This window comes from Trichomycterus rosablanca, chromosome 3 (genome assembly GCF_030014385.1).
Source record: "Trichomycterus rosablanca isolate fTriRos1 chromosome 3, fTriRos1.hap1, whole genome shotgun sequence".
In the NCBI taxonomy this organism is placed as follows: Eukaryota; Metazoa; Chordata; class Actinopteri; order Siluriformes; family Trichomycteridae; genus Trichomycterus; species Trichomycterus rosablanca.
This window is the reverse complement of record NC_085990.1, coordinates 27,035,935-27,058,511: the sequence shown is the minus strand read 5'-3', so window position 1 is coordinate 27,058,511 and position 22,577 is coordinate 27,035,935. Positions and strand designations below refer to the sequence as shown.

Below are 22,577 nucleotides of genomic sequence, written 5' to 3'. Positions count from 1 at the left end.
ACTGTCTCCCACTGAGGCGGTTTTCCAACAAGTGATGTTGAGAAATATTTACAAATAATCCCAACATGTTCAAGAAGAGAAAATTGGAAGGTAATTTAATGACAGATGGGAAAGTGAATACAAGTTTGTGCTTCAAGAAGAAAAACCGGTACGTCTCTTGTGTAAAGAGGCCATGTCTGTGGTAAAGGAGTACAATATAAATGTAGATATACATTATAAATATATAGTATACACTTGGCATTTTGACACCAAACATTTTTGCCCCTAAGAAAACAACAAATTGTCCAAGACTTAAAAGGCAGACTGCAGTCACAGCAGGATATGTTACGGTCGACCCTTTGAGGGCCACCATAATGCAGATGTGGCCCTCGGTGAAAACGTGTTTGACACCCCTGCTCTAGCCCATTTTTGCAAAGTCCTGAGTTTTGAGTCTCTGCTTTGCCAGCAGTCTGGTAGAGTTGCTAGGAGAGTGTGTGGGCATTTGTTGCCTCTGCTGGCTGGACGAAGAGATGATGATCAATAACGGAGAGCAGTGCGTGACTCTTTGAACACGTCCCGGGCGAGTTAAAAGAAGTGGTTGTCAATCGCACACATGTCAGAAAGGGCTTGTGTTAGGTACAGCCCCCTCGGTCAGGGTTAAAAGGGGTAAAATGCATGTTATTTTGTCAAGATCTCCACTTTATTCGTAAAGAACAATAAAAAATTGGTAGGTGCGACTTTTTATTTGGATTGAACGTTTTCCTGTAGACTTTCTTTATTTGAAATGTATTTAAAATAGTTCAGTCTTAAAGAGCATGCCGTTGCTCTGATGACAAAATGTAGCACCACCTTGCATAACACTTGTGGTCTTGCAGCAGCCTCAGGAAAATCCGTCTCACTGAGTGCTGACTTTCGAAACCAGGATGTTGATGGTATTCTGAGAATTTCTTGGGCGTGGCCCTGCTTCAGTTCTCAGCAGGGCTTTAGTACGTCTCAGATTAGGTTGATATTGAATATGAGGAAGTGCTCAGAGTGAGCGAGAGAGAGAGGGGGGTAGAATGAAAGAAATTCAGTGTTACTGTGGTGTGTATGGACACTGCTGTTCTTTCATGTGTCTGAAATTAGACTTCTGCAGCTGCTCTACTGTTCAGGCATCAGATCAGCACCCTGGGTGTGTGATCGCAGAGAAGTGGAGGTGTTGCACAGTGGTCACAACTCCACTCCTTTGGATAAGGAAGTGAACCTGACCAAAGATTTGTTTCTTTCTGTCCCACATGAACTACGAATAGACATGAGAAATATGCGAGCACGGACATGTGCTCCTCCCAATGGCTGGGATGTTCGGACACCACCCTCCCCCTCTTCCTAGACGGAGCCAATAATGTTTGTATAGACGCCCAGCTGGCCAGTAGCCCAGCTGGGATTCAAACCCTGGATCTCAGCGGTAGTGGGCTAGAGTACAAACAAATGATATTTGATATCAGATATTTGAACAGATTTTAGTGCATTTTTAGTGTTGTATTTGAGATTTTGAACATTGCACATGTAATCTTCAGATTAGGGATCTGATCAATCCAAAGTTTGAGGGTTCAAACCCTGGCTTTGCTAAGCAGCCACGATGGGGCACATGAGCAAAGCATTTAACCCTCCTGGCTCTAGCAATATCAGCCTTACCTGTGCCCGACAAGCACAGTTGGCTGTGCCTGAGAAAGGGAGGGTTGATAGGGTTTCACTACTGCTTTAAAATGTAATGAAACCCTGCATGAAGTGTAATGAAGTGCAGGGATGAGTGGTTGATTTATATAAACAGGAAAATTCTTTTTATTTTTTTTTAATGCATTTTAACCCTTTTTTTCCTCCAATTTTGGAGGCCAACTGCATCAAAGGAGGGTGTACACCGATCAGCCATAACATTAAAACCACCTCTTTGTTTCTACAAACACTGTCCATTTTATCAGCTCCACTTACCATATAGAAGCACTTTGTAGTTCTACAATAATGCTTTTTAAGCCTGCTTTCACCCTGTTCTTCAATGGTCAGGACCCCCACAGGACCACCACAGAGCAGGTATTATTTAGGTGGTGGATCATTCTCAGCACTGCAGTGACACTGACATGGTGGTGGTGTGTTAGTGTGTGTTAGTGTGTGTTGTGCTGGTACGAGTGGATCAGACACAGCAGCGCTGCTGGAGTTTTTAAATACTGTGTCCACTCACTGTCCACACTATTAGACACACCTACCTAGTTGGTCCACCTTGTAGATGTTAAGTCAGAGACGATCGCTCATCTATTGCTGCTGTTTGAGTTGGTCATCTTCTAGACCTTCATCAGTGGTCACAGGATGCTGCCCATGGGGCGCTGTTGGCTGGATGTTTTTGGTTGGTGGACTATTCTCAGTCCAGCAGTGACAGTAAGGTGTTTAAAAACTCCAGCAGCGCTGCTGTGTCTTATCCACTCATACCAGCACAACACACACTAACACACCACCACCATGTCAGTGTCACTGCAGTGCTGAGAATGATCCACCACCCAAATGATACCATCTCTGTAGTGGTCCTGGGAGAGTCCTGACCATTGAAGAACAGCATGAAAGGGGCTAACAAAGCATGCAGAGAAACAGATGTACTACAGTCAGTAATTGTAGAACTACAAAATGCTTCTATGTGGTAAGTGGAGCTGATAAAATGGACAATGTGTGTAGAAACAAGAAGGTGGCTGATCGGTGTACAACCTTGTGTTAATTACATACGACCCAGGTGTGTTTGTCTTTCCAAACAATTTCCAAACGATTTAAACTTTTGGCTCATACTTACTTCTCTTTTGTGTCACCTTAAATGCAGATGGGGTTCCAGGACATTATTTTGTTGAAAACTAATAACTGGCACCTTTTGTGCGATATTAAAAATAGCATACCATTATTTAATTAGAACAGACTATTCATGGTTATTTAGCTCGCATTCTGTAGAACTAGGCCAGTGGGTGAGCAGTGCGGTTGTGGTGGGGTCACAAACATTTTGACATCTCAAAATAGGGTCAAAAATGGGTTTAATAACTGTAGCTTCTTTAGCACAGGTACATAATTGGTTCTAACACATCACTAGTGCATTATGGTTTTTACTCTTTACTCTTTACTTTTTTTAACAGACGGTGGACATTCATAAGGAGAAGGTGGCCAGGAGAGAGATCGGCATTCTGACCACTAATAAGAACACGTCAAGAACCCATAAAATCATCGCACCAGCCAACACGGAGCGGCCGGTGAGGTACATCCGAAAACCCATTGACTTCACTGTGCTGGACGATGTGGGGCATGGAGTAAAGGTACACACTCATCTTCTCTTCTGTGTGTTTATTAGACTGTAATAATGAAGACCGACCCCAGCCATGTCATCACCTGTTTTAATAATAATGAATTTGTTTATAAATAATGAGGACTGTAATGTTAAATTGTGTCAAAAATATGGACTCCTCAAGACATACTAAGCAGTCCTGTGGTATCTGGTACCAGGATATTACTAGCAGGTTCTTCAGCGTCCTGGCAACATTGATCATTCTACAGTGCATCCTGATGCCATCTCTTCTGCGGGTAATTGATGTACATGTGCCGGCCTTTCACATGCTCCATTGTTCAGTTCTGAAGCCTGTGTGATCATCGGAGGTGCTTTGAGTTAGCAGGGATGCTTTGACTGGTCTATGGTTAGGCTGCCCCATACAAAGGAGACTTTGAGGCACTGTGTGTTGTGACACATTAACGTAATCATGAGGATATAAATGATCTGCAGTTTGAGCTGCAGTAGCTCTTCTATTGGTCCAAAACTGACTGCATAGACTTCATGTCCTCTGGTATCAGTGAGTCTTGGTCACCCAAAAACTTGTTAGCGGTTTTTGGCTTGTCCCTCCTCAGACCACTGTCCATAGGTACTCACTGTGGCTGCCTGTGACACCCCTTGCTGTTTTGGAGATACTTTAACTCAAAGTATTACATATTACATATTACTTTGATACTTTTAAAAGCATCACAAACTGCATATTCTTATTTTAAATAATACACTGATCAGCCATAACATTAAAACCACCTCCTTGCTTCTACACTCACTGTCCATTTTATCAGCTCCACTTACCATATAGGAGCACTTTGTAGTTCTACAATTACTGACTGTAGTCCATCTGTTTTTCTGCATGCTTTGTTAACCCCCTTTCATGCTGTTCTTCAATGGTCAGGACTCTCCCAGGACCACTACAGAGTAGCTATTATTTGGGTGGTGGATCATTCTCAGCACTGCAGTGACACTGACATGGTGGTGGTGTGTTAGTGTGTGTTGTGCTGGTATAAGTGGATAAGACACAGCAATGCTGATGAAGTTTTTAAATACCTCATTGTCACTGCTAGACTGAGAATAGTCCACCAACCGAAAATATCCAGCCAACAGTGCCCCATGGGCAGCGTCCTGTGACCACTGATGAAGGTCTAGAAGATGACCAGAGCGATTGTCTCTGACTTTACATCTACCAGGTGGACCAGGTAGGAGTGTCTAATAGAGTGGGCAGTGAGTGGACATGTTATTTAAAAACTCCAGCAGCGCTGCTGTGTCTGATCCACTCATACCAGCACAACACACACTAACGCACCACCACCATGTCAGTGTCACTGCAGTGCTGAGAATGATCCACCACCTAAATAATACCTACTCTGTGGTGGTCCTGGGAGAGTCCTGACCATTGAAGAACAAGGTAAAACAGTATGTAGAAAAACAGATGGAGTACAGTCAGTAATTGTAGAACTACAAAGTGCTTCTATATGGTAAGTGGAGCTGATAAAATGGACAGTGAGAGTAGAAACAAGGAGGTGGTTTTAATGTTATGGCTGATCAGTGTATATAAGATTAACTACATCATTAGTGGTGGACTCATTTTCTATTTCCATTTGGCACCTGTAAGTCTGTTGTCTAGTCTGTTACCAGTCATAGTGGAGTGAGGTGATTTACAGTCCTGCTCACCATTATTGGCACCCCTTCATTTTTTGCATAACCTGTACAATATCTTCAGAAATAAATGGAAATGTACCAAATTTATATTATCAGGATTTTTTAATTGGAGGTCCAAAGTAATATAACGAAGAACATTGTTTTTCAGCTTACATGTTGTCATTTTAAAGAAGAAACAGAAAAAAACAGCATGTGCAGTAATAAAGGCACCCCTCCTTAATATTTGGTTGCACACCCTTTGGCAGTGATGACAGCCTCCAAACGTTTCTTGTAGCCATCTATAAGCTTCTTGCACTTCTCAGCTGGTATTTTCTCCCACTCTTCCTTTGCAGTTTGTTCGAGCTCTTGAATGTTTGTAGGGTTCTTTTTCCCAATGGCAGATTTCAGCTCACCCCACAGATTTTCAATGGGATTGAGATCAGGACTCATTGCTGGCCATTTTAAAACAGTCCATTTCTTCCTTTTCAACCATTCCTGCGTGCTTTTGGATGTGTGCTTTGGGTCTTTGTCTTGCTGGAGGACCCATGATCTTCGACTCAAACCAAGTTTTCTTACACTGGGTAGGACATTTTGCTCTAAAATCTCTTGGTAATTCTCCGATTTCATGATTCCTGTGATACGGTCGAGGCCCCCAGTACCAGACGCAGCAAAACAGCCCCACAGCATTATGGATCCTCCACCATGCTTAACTGTAGGTAGGGTGTTCTTTTCCTTATACGCTTCATTGCGCCGTCTGTAAACAAACTGTTGGTGTGCATTGCCAAAAAGCTCTATTTTTGTTTCATCGGTCCACAGAACATTTTCCCAGAAGGATTGTGGTTTGTCCAGGTACTCTTTGGCAAAGTTGAGTCGTTCCTTTTTATGTCTTTTCTTCAGCAATGGTTTCTTTCTTGGCCTTCGCCCATAAAGCTCTGCTTGGTTTAGTGTGCGCCGTATGGTACTTGTTGAAACCAAGACCCCAGACTGTTCCAGGTTGGCCTTCAGGTCTTTGGATGTTTGACATGGTGTTTTTTCCACCATTCGCACCAACCTTCGAAGACATCTCTCATCAATTTTCCTCTTCCCTCCACGTCCAGGGAGGTTCTTGACTGTTCCATGCTTGGCAAACTTCTTAATAACATTGCGCACTGTTGAAACAGGGATACCAAGGTCTTTGGAGATGGCCTTATACCCTTTGGAGGTCTTGTGTTTGCTAATAATAGCACTTCTGATGTCCTCAGACAGCTCCTTTGTCTTCACCATTGTGACAAAGGAACAGGGAATAACTTGTGGCTTTTTAAAACACTGAAGTCATCATTCATTGGGTAATTAATGTCACATGGGCACTGACAATTTATCACAGGTGATTCTCATTTGTGATTTAGCACAGGTGAGTCAAAATGTGTTTCCATACTGATTTACTGTAAAGGGTGCCAATACCAGTGCCACAGCAAGCTTTAGGTTTTTCTATTTTTTCTCTCCCATTGTTTTTAGTTTTAAATGTTGTTTATCATTTGCTCTTTTGTATCAAACACAAGTTCTCTATAGAAAAAAGCTGTTACACTTGATTCATTTTTTTCCAGGAGATATTCCACATTATGTACTTAAACTTCATGGGTGCCAATAATGGTGAGCAGGACTGTATATAATTGTGATGCCCAGACACAGACACAGGTTGCTCTAATGTTTTGCTTCAAACATCTTGGAGGCTATGCCAGGGCCTGAAGCAGTGAGCCAATTATTTTCTTTATAAGCCTTTTAGGAGGCTCTTAAATGACTATACAGTATATTCATTTTATAATACAGCTCTGCTGCCTCAGTAAGGAAAATGGTCAGTGCCAAATCAGCAGTTAAGGTACTGGACTTTTAATTGGATAGGTCGCTGGTTCAAGCCTGACCACTGCCAAGTTGTTGGCTCTGTGTGAGTTGCTTGGATTGCATACACAAATGTCAGTCACTTCAAATAAAAGCATCTTGTGGCAAGAAAGACAGAGAGAACTGGATTAACAGTGGGGAATTCTCAGCTTGTCTTCCAAACAGGCATATTAGCTGAAAGCGGCTGAGCTTGCAGAGAAAAGGAAGCCTCCCTTAATCAGACCAGACGCCCACGGCTCTGGCGGTTTTAGATGACTTTTTAAACCTGCTGTTTCTTTCCTACCATCCATCATCTCAACTTGATTAATCCGGGCAGGCACGTTTGATCCAGTCCAAGGGCTTAAACAGAGCACATCACATCCTGTGATTATTACATTTACAGTGAGTAAGACTCTGAAATGGTTATTATTATTATATGCGGATGTTGAATAAAAACCATGGGGTCATCATTCATACAGATCTGGCAACCTCACACTGTTCACAAGACCTGCAGGGAAAAGTGGATGATTCTGAATATTGTATAATCAGCACATTTGAAGTGAAGCATTAATACCTAATGGTTTGTATAGAAAACATCTATTCCACTAGCTAGCCTTACAATATTACTGATTTATATCAGTACAAAGTCAGCTTCAGAATCGTGGGCAGCCTTTTAAATATGGGTATAAATATGGCTGTTGCAGCTGCATATTGGTGACTCTACTATATATCCTACACTTACACAGACATGACCAAGCACATTTGTTAAATGCCAAACCGGACCAATGGTTTGGACTATGGTTTGTGTTGGTGGGCTAGTATATTGCTATATGTATATATAATGGACCACAATGCAAGGAATAGCTCTAAAATGTTCAGTCTCAGATTAAGCTAACTATCCACTAAGATATTTATAACCCTTACCAAAAATATAAGATAAGAAAAGATTAATTATTTCAGCTTTATTTCCACCTTTAAAGGTACACGATCTGTACAATTCAATTGAAAGTAATGTGGTTGCATTAGTGTGTTATGATTGGGGATGTGGCTGTGTTCAGAGCAGTTATGGCATAGTTACCTTTAAAAAGTAACTTAGTAACTTTATTGATTACTTGATTTTAAAAGTAACTAAGTTAGATTACAAGTTACTTTATTAGTTACATTCAGCAGCTGCCGTAATGCAACTGGAGCTGCGTAGGCGATTGAAGCGGAATAAGAAACAAGAAAGACGCGGAAAACTAAGTCCTCTGTTCACAAGTGTAAGTAAGATAAATAAAATAAAATTTTTAGAGACAAATAAATAACAAAAAGACGATAAATATCCAAAATTTTGGCGAGTGGGGTTTGTAATGAGTCTGTAACTATGGTGATATTACGTCATCACGTCCCCACGTGTAGTATGTAGCGGTGTTGTGTGCATACTGCACACTTCTGTACTGAAAGTATGTACTTCTTTACCGGCCGAGTAGTGCATACTTCCTCCAATCTAGTGCATACTCTGTAAGTATGCGATTCCGGATGCAGCTCGTGACTTCATTGTCGCATAGGCCACACGTCACTCTCCAAGACGCAAAAATAGTAACGCACAGTAACTTGGATAAGTAACTTTAATCTGATTACTGGATTGGAAATAGTAACTCGTTAGATTACTTGTTACTGAAAAATGTGGTCAGATTAGAGTAACGCGTTACTGACATCAGTGGTTCAGAGTGAACCAATCTCATTTAAACTCATGTTAAATAGTAGTCAGTGACTGATCAACCCCATATAAGGTTCAGCTCCTCTATAAGGATTTTGTGACATTTACTTAGTTGCATCCTACAGCAAAACAGTCATGGTCCTCAAATAGACAATTATAAGAAATGGACATCCCTCCAAAATTGATAATTGATAATAAAAAAATAGAAATGTTTGAAAAGTACCATATTCTTCATATGTCTGGACTGTGGATTAGGGTGTCTGGCTATATTTTGCAAAAACCTTTGTCATAAAAATGTGTTATGGTCTGATGAGACCAAGGTTGAACTTTTTGGCCATAATTCCAAACCTTTTGCCATAAAAACAACTATGCACATCACCAAAAGACCATCATACTTACAGTGAAGCATGGTGGTGGCAGCATTGTGCTCTGGGTCTGTTTTTCTTCAACTGAAACTAGGGCTTTTGTCAAGGTGGAGGGAATAATGAACAGTTCCAAATATCGGTCAAGTTGGGCACAAAACCTTCAGGCCTTTGCTAAAATCTTTCATCACATCATCAACCCAAAACATACCAGCACATCAACAAAAGAATGGCTTCACCAGAAGATCAAAGACCTGAAAAGGGCTGTGCACAGGAGATGCTCTTACAATCTGGAGCGACTTTGCAAGGAACGGTAGGCAAAGATTGCAGGTCAAGATGTACCATGCTGATAGACTCCTAACCACAAAGTCTGATCCCTGAATGCTGTCATCAAATTAAAAGATTCTTCAACAAAGTATTAGTTGAAGGGAGTGTGTATTAATGCAGCCACATTATTATAAATCTTTTATTTTTACACCCTTTTACAGATTTCAGTCTTGTTTTTCAATTAAATTGTACAGATTATAGGTCAGATTATAGGTGGAAAAAAAGTTCCGTAATTCATCCTGGTCTGTTTTTAGAACATAAAAACCTGCCATTATAACAGGGGTGTGTAGACTTTTTACATCCACTTTATATAACCAAAATTATGTTGACACCTGTCCATGAGCCTGTTGGACATTCCATTCCAAATGGGCATGAATATAGAGTTCGGTCCTGCCTTGTCTTTAAATTTGAGTATACAACAGAATTCCCTCTTCTGGGAACGTTTTCCATGTGATTTAAAGAGCTGCATGCTGCATAAAGGCCTGGCTTGCAATATACTGTACATTCCAATGCATCCCAAAGAGATGATTTCAGGACTGTTCAGGCAACTGGAATACACAGCTTGTCAAAATTATATTTTTATGGATGGGTTCATGCTGGAAAAGGAAAGGATCTTTGCTAAACTGTTGCCTCAAAGGTGGAAGCATGCATTTTTCATGTAATTGAATTTATACACTTTTTCGCAGTAAGTGTGACTAAAATGCCTGAACTCATTAATTAGGAGCGGCGTCCACATACTTTTGGTCATAGCAAGCCTTAAGCTGTTTTAAAAATAAAACATAAATAATTGAAAAGTAGATCCACACTTAATCGGGACACCTGGCTCCCAAACCGTGAGTCGGCCAAACCAGATTTAATGTACTGGCTGAGCTGTCTCATTCCCTCAGGACTACCAACCAAGAGCCAGTCATTGTTTAGCGTCTATTTATCTGCCCACTGTAGTAATCTATCACATGTGGTTAGGACAAGAGCTTCTTTGTCTGACGAACATGTCTGAAGTCATTGTTTCTTGTGTTCTTAAATAGAATCTAACACGATATCAGAAAGAAGTTGAAAAAAAAAAAACTGTTATAAATGCGTTGATGACACATCATAGTGTGTTAAGTGTTACAAAATGTTTGTGTTTCCTTTCACACTGTAATTGCTAGTAAGCTGTGCAAGGCTGACACATCTTACAAAGCTGAGGCTTACTTATACTATAAGTCAAATTTCAACACAGGGCTATAGATCACACTCGCCCCTGGTGAACTTGAATCTGTGTTAATACACCAACTCAAGCTCACCCACTCACTGTATTACAGGAGTCCCCACTTACCCCCACCTTAGATGTCTGTGGAGTGCATAACCAGGCCCACTGTTGGGACTCAAACTCTTCTCTCTATGGATGGATTAGTGCCCCTATATTAACTAGAGTCTGGTGTTGTAATGGACTGCTAGCTAGATTCCAAATGCATTCTAATGGCAACACATTGAAAGCTGAACCAGTTCTGGTTTTGATATTTGTATTATGGTACTGTTTAACGTTACTGTTGCATAATGCTGTTTTTATTCAGTCAAGCCTCAATACTTGTTGACATGAACCTTGTGAAACATCAAGGGTTTTTAAATCAGTTTTTAAAAGGGGCAAAATGTGCATTCATACAGTGTTGTTGCAGGTCATTTGGACAGATGCTTTTCACTCAAAATTACTTAGTATTGTGACCATATTAACCATACAATTCAAGCACTTGAGGGTTAAGGGTCTTGCTCAAGAGCCCAACAGTGGCAATCTTGAATTAGTCCAGTACCTTTCTCACTGAGCTACCACTGCCACTGGTAGGAAGTTACAGATCTGGTTTTATTCTAGAAACTTTACACTTTATTGATTGATGCAACAGGGCTGGTTTAGGCATTCACAGAGTTAAGTGTTGTGGAGGCTCAACAGTGAGATTTCTGGTATTTGCTCAGGATCTCGGTGGCTCTTATCATTACGCCACACGGTCTTACTTCAGGATTTAAATAATATAACTGCATAAAGTTTTCCTGTTGAAATCAGAATCTCTAAATGCATCTCTAAGCAAAGGTGGCGCTTGCGCGCTGGGGCTGCGTTTTAGATCAGCTTCCTTCTAGTTTCAGATCTGTAGATACTTTCTCTATTGGAACCCAGCTTGAGCTTTTGGAAATGAATTCAACTGATGTTTTTAACAGGCAGCATTAACCGAACAATGACTTGTCGGTTTTTGGTTAACCAGTTAATCATGGACTTCCCCTGAATGTTGTATTGATGTGGTGTCCTTTTGAAAAACAACTGCCTGCTATGACGACACAGATCTCAGCAGCCAGTCTGCACTAATCCTTACCTCAGTCACACATCACTGTATTTACCTTTTTTGATGCAGAATATTGCCTCTATTAAAATATATTCAGTTTTCAAATGGAATTGTATAAAGATCAGGATTTAATAAAGATTATCAGGGTGATAAGTTAGATAGAGTTAGTACAGATATGGATAGTCTGTATTTGCAATACCTAAGGATCAGGTATCAGTAGGGCCCTACTAAATTCACAGGAAAATATGCTTAATTTATTGGAAAAAAACACAGATATCACAGTTTTTTACAGAAATGTGCCACATTTTACGTCAGTTGTTAAATCACACTCACAAATTAAATAATGAATAAATGGAAGCTACAATACACAGCACAGCCTACCTTAATAGCTGAATGTAAACCAGGGACGGTCTCAAAGACGAAAATTTGCGTCCACAAAATTGGTTGGGAGTAATCTAAATTCAGTTACCCAAGTAATGTTTTTAGCTGCTTTAGATTTTGACATCTTGGACATTTTGACTGAGTGATTGCTAACGGAATTGCCGTAGGACTGCTAGGACTGCCTCATAGTGCAAATTAACCAGTACATTTCCATTTACAGTTTTGGCATTTAGCAGACGCCTTTATCCGAAGCGACTTGCAGTACTGGGACAGTATACAGTCTGAGCAATTAAGGGTTAAGGGCCCTGCTCAAGGGCCCAACAGCAGCAACCTGGCAGTGGTGGGGCTCAAACCAGCGAACTTCTGATTACTAGTCCAGTACCTTAACCACTAGGCTACGGCTTGCCCGTAAACCAGTAAACTTGAGACACTTGAATGCTGCACGGATTAAAATGTTAAAATCGCTAAACACAAACACTAAATTTTGAATTACAGATATTACACATGGAAAGGCTCATTTCACGGTCTGTGACGTAAATTTCTACAACTCTACATGAAAAGGTGCTGTATCAAAGGTGCTGTATCAAAGGTGCTGTATCAAAGGTGCTGTATCAAAGGTGCTGTGCCATCAATTTTGGAACTTCCACACATTTGACTGCCAAATATTTGACAGCTTTTTCGGATCAACCTACTTGTGTGAATCGACCTTTTCCCACATGAAAATGATGAAGTGTAAATATTGGTCCACCCTTATTGATGAACACCTGAAAAACTGCTTGAGAATCAGTATCAGCAGCTCCTGTCCAGACCACATAAACATGACTGATACCATTCAGAGCAAATCACCAGAATAAGGTCAGTGTGAATTTTCAGTCACTTGCCCTGTAAAGCTGAATATCAATACAGGAACTGAAGCGCATTTAAAAAGCTTCAAAGCTTTTTTGAAAAATGATGAGGCCAACCTTAAAAAGTAGATGGTGATGACCTGTAGACTGAAACAGTAGATCTCAAGCCATGAAAGTGTGGGCACCCCTGGTCTAGATTTACAGAAGGTAAATGTGGATGTGGATACAGAGGTATTTGACAGGGATGAAAAGAAAAACAGCCACTAATACAGTGATAAGACCTGAACTCTCACAAATCACGTTTTTGGCACAGATTCAACTTCATCTTTTTTGCAAAAGTGTTTGCAAAATGTATTTAATTTTTTTATATTTGAAATAGCAGACTGATTGAAGGAGCAGTTTAGTGATATGTTAAAAAAGTGGTTTGATAAAGTACAACAGAAATGACTGGAGTAAAGGTGAAAGGAACATTCATGATCTTTGAAGTTATTTCAACAAAGTTAAACTTGACCTATTTTTGTCAGCATTTTGTTGGGGGGCATGAAAATTTTTCATCTTCCGAAGGGGGGCGTGACAGAAAAAGTTTGAGAACCACTGGTCTAATACATAAATTACACAGATTTTTTTTACTGTTACTTTTGCATGAGTACCCAGTGTAAAGCGGGCATTGTGGATTCCGTACCTGATTCTGTGCTGATCATTGTAATTAATCACTGTACAAACAGCAGTTACACAATTAAGCACATCATTTTTGTACAACGTTTTGACTCATCCCAGAATAGCTGGGTGGTGCTGGAAAGATCTTCAGGAAGGATTTGGCATGTTGAAAGAGCTTATGTCCATAACCACAGGTAGCCTCGCAACCTCCAGATTAGATTCAGCTGGCAGATGTTACTTAGCTTAGCAAAGTCCTTGGTTCATAGTTTATGATTATTTTTTATTTAATAAATGCTTTTACATGCATGAGAATCCAGTTAAAAGACAAACCAGTTCACATAAGTATCAACTTCATATTAGAATCCAATTCTCATGAGAGTCCTGATGATGTGAGAATTTAGTTTACTTGATCATCCAGTTCACATTAGAATAACTCCATGTCTAGGTCAGGACTCTACTTAAGATTATCGGAGCTGCAGATGGGGTAACAGTGGAATCAAACACTTGTTTGTACTAATAAATTGAGTTTAAAATAACTCCTTTCCTTTTAGCTTGGATTGCTTATTTAGTTTGGAATGTCTTTCACACTCAAATGTATGTATTAAACACATTAACTGCAGTCATGTGATCTGTACGCACTGGAATATGACGTCCAATCAAAATAAATGAAATGGATAAAAAAATCACTCGTGGTACTAGCTAGAGATGGGACGATCGATCGGCTACGAATCGGTATCGGCCGATTTTTAATCAAAATATGCTATCGGCGATCGGCGATATTTCCTAAAAGTAGCCGATCCGATCGTGTGATATATAAAGACCACGTTAAGTTAACAGCTCAGTGGATTGATCCAGACTTTGAGCTACGACGCGCCAACCATCACATCACCATTCATCAACAATCGTACAGAAACCATCGTGAAAGCTCTTACGATGTAATTTTGCTGATTGTAATATTTACTTTAAAAAGATAATTCAACCCGGTCACATCTGAGTCGATTCTATCAGCACGTTATATAAACTCCTTGTTCACTTTAGTAAATCGTAAGCGGTTCTTACTTGTGATGTAGATGAGAACAGAAGATGTTACAGAGCCAATCCGAGGCAAAAGTTTATTCATTACCAAATTCGTTAGTTCAGGATTATCTGCTGAACTTTTAGAAAACTTTTAGCTCCTTAGACGGAACGAGTCTGACTCGGTTACAGATCTGTGGTAATAGCAGTTTAATTAAGCTTTTTAATTAAGCTTTTTAATGTAAGAGTCACACAAAATGTTCTGTAGTAGCGACATTTAATTAATAACAGTAAACACGGAGAGATAACTGAGAAGAGAAACTTACGCTTCACATAAAAACGAATCAACTCATGAATCAATGAATCACTTATAGCGATACTGTGAACTCTGCGTCTCTGTAACTCTGTAACTGCGTCTCTTCTAAAGGCAAAAACACACACACACGCGCGCGCGCGCGCGCTGCTCCGGTTTATCTTTACAGTGAGGCTCTTTTTAAGTTTATTTACTGCTAATTTACCCCCCCCCGATCGGAATCGGCTATCGGCCATCGGCCGATGTCCCTGAAAGGAGATCGGAATCGGTGCCAAAAACCCCGATCGGTCCATCTGTAGTACTAGCCCACCTTCGCTGAGATCAGAGTTTGAATCTTATGTGCTATCGACCGGCTGGGTGTCACACATTCAAGATCATCTGTGTCGGTAGGGGAGGAATGAGAAGGGGGGGGAAAGTCCAGTAAGGTTTCTGTATAGCAGCTTCATTTACAGCATCTGCTGGCCGGTCAAGGTGTCTGCACAAGGGCCAGTTGATTGTGAATGGCAATGTGTGGCTCTTTATTTGTGGTATATGCACTTCTTTATAGTCGGAGTGAAACTGTGAAGAGGGCTGCGAAAATTTCTGAACCCTTAAAATATGCTTGGTGGCCAAAAAAGATTTGAGAGCCCCTGCTGTAAAGGATTAGGTTTAGACATATGGTGTATATGAGTGTTTTTTGACCTGCTGCTTTTTTCTTCTTTCTGTCCCTCATGCCAACACTAGTGGCTAAAAGCCAAGGTAAGTCCTGTTTGTCATGTGACCCTGTCCAATCCCGCTGTAGTGTGTTCAACAGTGTTTACCCCTCCATCCACCCATGCCATTTCCAATGTAATTCTCCTTTTAGCACATTGCTTATGCTATAGGTCTGGGCGATACATCAAAGAGACATGATTTTACTGTCGAATGCTATTATAAATCATAAATGAAAAACTGCATATTTGTAAATTGTTGATTAATGACTTGATTAATAAACTATACATTTAATTACCAAACAGATGTGGACATTTGACCATAAACCTCAATATGGCCTCATTAATATGGACCCTTTCCAACCACCAATGATGTAAAAGCCTTCACTCTTTCAGCGTGTGTCTATATTTTTTGTACCTATTTAGTCAAAATAATAATTACCAAAGATGTCCACATACTTTTGACCATATCACACAAATGCTAAATGTTATTATTTGGCCAAACTATTTGTAGCCGTATTGCCCACCCCTGTAGCAGAGTATAAACATAGCTTTGTGTGTCAACCCGAAATAGCCCCCGTTCATGATTTAAATGCCCTTTTTGTAGACTGTGTGGGTTTCCCAGACTAAATGATTGCTTTCATAGAGCCAAGACTGACCTGTGAACACTATGGTTTATTTATCAAACATCCCAGAATGAGTGGGGAGCTGGGATCAGCCTTTCTGAAATAATTAACTTTAATAGAGACAGAGCTGATCCAAGATCATTCCTTCGGATGTAAGACACGTAATGAATGTCATTATACATTGTGCAGAGTCTGGTTTTCTGTTTTTGTACACTATTAACCTCTTAAAAGACATCCAGGCTCCTTCTGAGAGGATGAGGTAGGTCTATGAATGATGTGGAGGTGAGGCGGGCAGATAATTTAGCAGTTTATAATAAATATTTCTCAATTAATAATTAGTAGTAATAGAAATTTGTGATATTTTTCTTATACAGTACATAATATAATTAAAAGATTAATGAAATTCGGAGAAATCTAGGGTGTTTTAAACCTAGTCCAGTTAAATCTGACTCGGGTACGTTTCCCCCTTGGTGTGATTTGTTTGGGTAGGTATGAAAACAATAATTAAGTTAACAAACTCATGAACTGATTTGGACCCGATCAAACCAACTATAGGTTTAAAACTCTGTTGGACTGAAACCACTACTAAATGGCCATGACCTTTGATTCCATGAAAGGCCCTGAGTTAAAACTGGCTCTTCTCTCAATGCATCCCCCTCAAGTTTATATTCATTGAATCAAGAATCACAGATCAGTACGTCTGAGGTCTGGGAAGCCCTACAAGCTGCAGTGAGCTCTACTGTCCTGTTTCTGTCCATAGTTTTGATCAATCACATGTTTTCTACTATTCATTCTTTAGCAACATGGACACAATCCATCAGTCAGAGGAGGAACACTATCACGGACCAATCCACCAACACAGAAGCCACCCAGCCCGCCCATGTCAGGCCGCGGCACCCTCGGGTAAGCAAAGACAATGAGCTGTCTGTGAAATGAATTAAAAGCATGGTTTTTTTTTTTCAGTTGGATCATTTTTACAAAAACGTCTATCTTATCTTATCTTTGTGGAGTCTATCAGTATAGTGAAGAGACTGTCCACAAAACACACTAAAAAGGGCCGAATAAAGTTGCTTGTGAGAACCCTAAAAAAGCATATTCTTGCTTTCACAGACTGGGAAAAAGATCACCTGGATAATTTAACACTACGGTGGCAGCAGATTTTGTGGTCTGATGAAATTAAATTAAACATTATGTGTAAAATTAACAGAGCACATCAGCCCAGTAACACACTTCCTAATGTAAAATATGCTGTTGGTAGCACAGTGTTAGAGACCAGCTTTTTGGCAGCAAGGATGAGCAGTCTAGTCAGGATGAATAAAAAAAGGTGAACAATACAGATGAGAGATCTCATGCTCTTGAGTATGAGCTAGCAACCACCCGGCCGCCTACACAGACACGATTGGCTGTGTCTGAAGGTTGGCGGGCCGAAGGGATTCTTCATTGCTGCTGCAATTGTGGCCTCTTCTGGCACAGAGACGGGAAATAATGTAGATCAGTGTGTGACGCAGTACTGATCCATGTATGAACCCCTTTTCGAGCAGGTGAAAAGAAGTGGTTGGGGGGGAGTGTGTTAGGTGTTATGTATGGCCTTCCTGGGTCAGAGCTGAACATTTTATGATGGGCTAACACCCGAGCGTCCTGAATCCTTTAGCATCACTTTTTTAAATGTATAACTAGTTGGACAACTCTAGTTGTAGTTGTTTTAAAACTTCAAGGTTTGAGATTTGTAATAAAAGCATTGTAATCACTTCTTAAAAATGGAATTGGAGCCGCTCAGGTGGTGCAGCGGTAAAATACGCTAGCACACCAGAGTTGGGATTTTGAATACATCGTATTGAATCTCAGCTCTGCCATCCGGCTGGGCTGGGCGGCTATATGAACAACGTTTGGTTGTTGTTCACCCAGGGAGGGAGCTGGATAGGGACCTCATAACTGATGCAATTACAACCTCTGCTGGCTGATTGATGGCGTCTGCACAGAGTAGAGGAATAATGCTGATCAGGGTGTGGCTCTCTGTGCACAGGGCTGATTGCATATGAACTCACCTCGTGCAGGTGAAAAGATGCAGTCGGCTACTGCACACGTGTCGGAGGGGGCGTGTGTAAGTTCACTCTCCTCAATCATAGGCGGGGGTCAGCACCAGTAGAGAGGAAGCATAACGCAATTGGACACACTAAAAATTGGGAGAAAATGCATTAAAAAATGGAAATAGAATGTTTTATGACTTTCTCATAGTGCTCTCAGACGTTTCACCCCCTCTGTAAACATACAAGACCTAAATTTGTCTCAGAAAAAGAGCAGTTGCCAAAATTCCAAGGCTACCTTATTTATACCTCTTACAGATGTATGTAAACTTGTGAGCTCAGCTGTACAATCTCAGGCTTGTTACATATCTGTGTGTATCTATCATATTTTCTTGCAGGCGTAACAATGCATATAAGACTCTGGAACCTGTAAAGCCTCCCACAGTGCCCAATGACTATATGACCAGCCCTGCCCGCCTGGGGAGCCAACACAGCCCAGCACGCACTGCCTCACTTAACCAGAGACCCAGAACTCACAGGTAACACACACTCTTCAGCAGGCAACTTTTTTCCTTTATTTCCTAATTTAGTCATTTCCAATTCCTGATTGTGAATTTGCTGCCGCTTGCAAAACCCCTGATCTGATCAAGGAGGGCTGTAAGGAGCCTGCAAGTGGGGGGGATGGGGGTTGTTTCGTCACATGGAGCTTATCATGGATCTCTGTATGTGATATGGCTCCATAATGGAACCCAACACTGGCAAGTAAACAGCTTCTGCAGAATGGACACTCACCCGCCAACACATGTGCGGCTGCTTCTTTTCACCTGCCAGTGATGGGCTCCGACACAGAGCTGTATCATATACATAAACTCCATGTGACATCCCCCTCACTTGCGCAGGCACATGAACCAGTCATGGAAATCACAGATTGCACCAGCAGTGGGAAGAGACTTGTCTGACCCTTAAACATAGCCAGTTGGGTTTGTGAGGACACCTGGCCAAGTCAGCAGCTCTTCTAAGATTGGTAGTAGCAAGTTAAAGTGTTGGACCACTGCGCCACCTGAGTAAGGCAAGGCAAGTTTATTTGTATAGCACTTTTCATACACAGTGGCAATTCAAAGTGCTTTACATAAGGAAAAAAAAAATTAATTAAAAGCATTAAAACATTCCTGAGATCTAGAACCTCAGAAAGACTTCTTGCAAACATTTAGTTACAATTAAGAGAGCATGAAATTGAAACAAGAGAGATAAGAAATTAAGAACATGAAAAATTAAAAGAAAATATTGTAAAATATACCCAACAATTTGGGAAATACGAAATTAAAACAAGAGAGATAAGCAATTAAAACATGAAAACTAAAAGAAAATATAGTAAAATATACACTACAATTTAGAATGTACACTACTTTATAAAAAGAATTATTAAGAGCATGAAAAACTAAAAGAAATATGGTAAAATGAGGGTAATAGCAAAAAAATTTGAGCTCAATCATAGGCACAAGAAAAAAAATTTTTTTTTACCTGGATTTAAACTTTTCTACATTTAAGGAACATCTAATATCTCCTGGCAGTCTGTTCCAGTTATATGCAGCCCAACAGCTAAATGCTGCTTCACCATGTTTAGTTTGGACTCTGGGCTCAACTAGCTGACCTGAGTCCATGGATCTAAGAGATCTACTAGGTTTATATTCTCTAAACATTTCTGAGATGTATTCTGGGCCGAACCCATTCATTGATTTATAGACCAGTAGCAGCACTTTAAATTCTATTCTGTAACTAACTGGAAGCCAGTGTAGAGATTTTAGAACTGGAGTGATGTGCTCAGTTCTCTTCGTCTTAGTTAAAACTCTAGCAGCAGCGTTCTGAATGAGCTGTAACTGTTTAATGGTCTTTTTGGGAAGTCCAGTTAAGAGACCATTACAATAGTCCACCCTACTGGAGATAAAAGCATGGATCAGCTTCTCTAGGTCTTGTTGGCACATTAGACCCTTGATTTTGGCTATATTTCTAAGATGGTAGAAGGCTGTTTTGGTGATGGTTTTAATATGGCTGGTGAATGTAAGATCTGAGTCTATTAGAACGCCAAGATTTCGGACTTGGTCTTTGGTTTGTAGAGCCCGGGAACTGAGGTGTTCACTGACACTGGTCCTCTTTTCTTTGCTACCAAACACAACAATCTCTGTTTTGTCCTTATTTAACTGTAAAAAATTCTGGCTCATCCAGTTATTTATGTTCTCTAGACACTGACACAGTGAATCTATTGGGCTGTAATCATCTGGTGAGAGAGCCAGATATATCTGTGTGTCATCTGCATAACTATGGTAATCAATGTTGTTAGCCTGTAGCATTTGGCCTAATGGCAGCATATAAAGATTGAACAGAAGAGGTCCGAGAACTGAACCCTGTGGGATTCCACATGTCATAGCCACCCTGTCAGATTCACAGCTGCCAATAGTGACAAAGTAACTCCGGTCTTCTAAATAGGACTTGAACCAATTAAGGACTGTTCCGGAAAGTCCAACCCAGTTTTCCAACCTATCCAGTAATATTCTATGATCTACAGTGTCAAAGGCTGCACTAAGATCCAGTAAAACCAGAACCGATATTTTACCTGAGTCAGTATTCAGCCGTAGATCATTTAACACTTTTATGAGAGCCGTTTCAGTGCTGTGGTGAGCTCGAAAGCCTGACTGAAATTTGTCAAAATAACCACTGGAATTCAAAAAACTGCTGACTTGATTGTAAACAACTTTCTCAATGATCTTAGCTATGAAAGGAAGATTAGAGACCGGCCTGTAGTTGTTTAACACAGACGCATCCAGAGTTCTCTTTTTTAGGAGTGGCTTAATGGCAGCTGTTTTCAGTGACTTTGGGAAAACGCCTGATGCTAGTGAGCCATTAACTATTTGTTGCAAATCAGTTTTTACAGAGTTAAAAATAGTTAAAAAAAATTCAGATGGCAGTATGTCGAGACAACATGTCGATGATTTAAGATGCTGAACTGTTTTCTCCAGAGTGTTTTGGTCTATTGTATTAAATTGTGACATAATAGTCATGTTATTTCTAGGTGTCTGTAGGGGCAGCATGGTTTCATCGTTTGACTGAGTGGCGTTGATGGTCAGTCTAATAGTTTGGATTTTTTCACAGAAGAAATGAGCAAATTCATTACATTTCTCTGTGGACAGAAGTTCTGGGGTGATCTGTTTTGGAGGATTTGTAAGCTTGTCGACCACGTTGAATAGAGTGCGGGTGTTGTTGATGTTTCTGTTAATGATCTTAGAGAAGTGCAGCTGTCTAGCCCTCCATAACTCCGAGTTAAAACTACAAAGGCTTTGCTTATAGAGATCATAGTGGATTTGAAGTTTAGTTTTCCTCCACTTACGTTCAGCTCTCCTGCATTCTCTTTTCAGAGCTATTACCATCATTGTGTTACGCCATGGTGCTTTCTGTTTGCTCAACGTTTTCATGACTTTTACCGGGGCAACCACATCCATGACAGTCAATATTTTCATGTTAAAGTTATCCAGGAGTTCATCAACTGACTCTGCAATTAAAGTTGGTGATATAGCTATGGCCTCCATAAACTGAGAACTAGTGCTTTCATTTATGCACCTCTTCTTAACAGAAACAGAGCTAGTTTGAGCATCTGGAGTGATCAGTATTTCAAAGAAGACACAAAAATGATCAGAGAGGGCCAAGTCCTTGACCATAACAGAAGAAATGTTAAGACCTTTAGTAATAACTAGATCCAGAGTGTGCCCTCGAGTATGTGTAGGCCCTTTCACATGTTGCAATAGACCAAACGTGTCAAAAAGTCCAAAAAGTTCTTTGGTGTTATTATCTAAGTGGATGTTAAAATCCCCAGTTATGATGAAATATTTGTACTCAGTGGAGATAACTGACAGTAGTTCAGTAAATTCATCTATAAAATGTGCAGAGTATCTTGGAGGTTTATAAATGGTTCAAAATAAAATTTTGGGAGTACCCTTCAAAATAAAACAGAGGTATTCAAAAGACATAAAATTGCCAAGTACAGTCTCTTTGCACTGGAATACATCTTTAAATAAGGCAGTTACTCCTCCACCTTTCCTACCACTTCGACACACATTCATAGAACTGAAGTTTGCTGGTGCTGTTTCGTTAAGAACAGTGGCACTGCTGCCTTCTGCTAACCATGTTTCAGTTAGAAACAGAAAATCTAAACTGTAGGATAGAATTATGTCATTCACTAAAAATGATTTGTTGGATAGAGATCTAATATTAAGCAGAGCTAGCTTTAGAGGAACCACAGGAGCCCCTGGGGCAGCCCGAGGTTGTCGTGGTACAGGTAAGAGGTTAGACTGGTTGACTTGATATGCTGAATGCGTTCTATTCTTTCTATTTCTAATCAACACAGGAATAGAAAACATTTCAGGCGTACTGGGTCCAAGCTTACTCTCCAAACTGTTGTCAGTATCATATCTGCTATAGCAAGGACCCTGAACACATCACAACGGGTACCCCATCAGACAACTCCTAAACAATGTTAGCAAGCT

At 40.4% G+C, this 22,577-nt stretch overlaps 1 protein-coding gene across 7 annotated transcripts in view; it reads left to right on the top strand.

Annotated features, from left to right (window-relative positions):
* abi1a (abl-interactor 1a) overlaps nucleotides 1–22,577 on the top strand; it is a 110,831-nt gene that overhangs the window by 63,285 nt on the left and 24,969 nt on the right. For 4 of the 7 annotated variants that reach the window (XM_062991129.1, XM_062991126.1, XM_062991128.1 and 1 more), the window contains exons 3-6: nucleotides 3,123–3,299; nucleotides 15,427–15,441; nucleotides 16,818–16,921; nucleotides 18,441–18,581. In XM_062991129.1, coding sequence (XP_062847199.1) covers nucleotides 3,123–3,299; nucleotides 15,427–15,441; nucleotides 16,818–16,921; nucleotides 18,441–18,581 — 437 coding nt within the window. The remainder of the gene's footprint in view (nucleotides 1–3,122; nucleotides 3,300–15,426; nucleotides 15,442–16,817; nucleotides 16,922–18,440; nucleotides 18,582–22,577) is intronic. The other 3 variants (XM_062991130.1, XM_062991127.1, XM_062991125.1) reach the window with 1 other exon arrangement.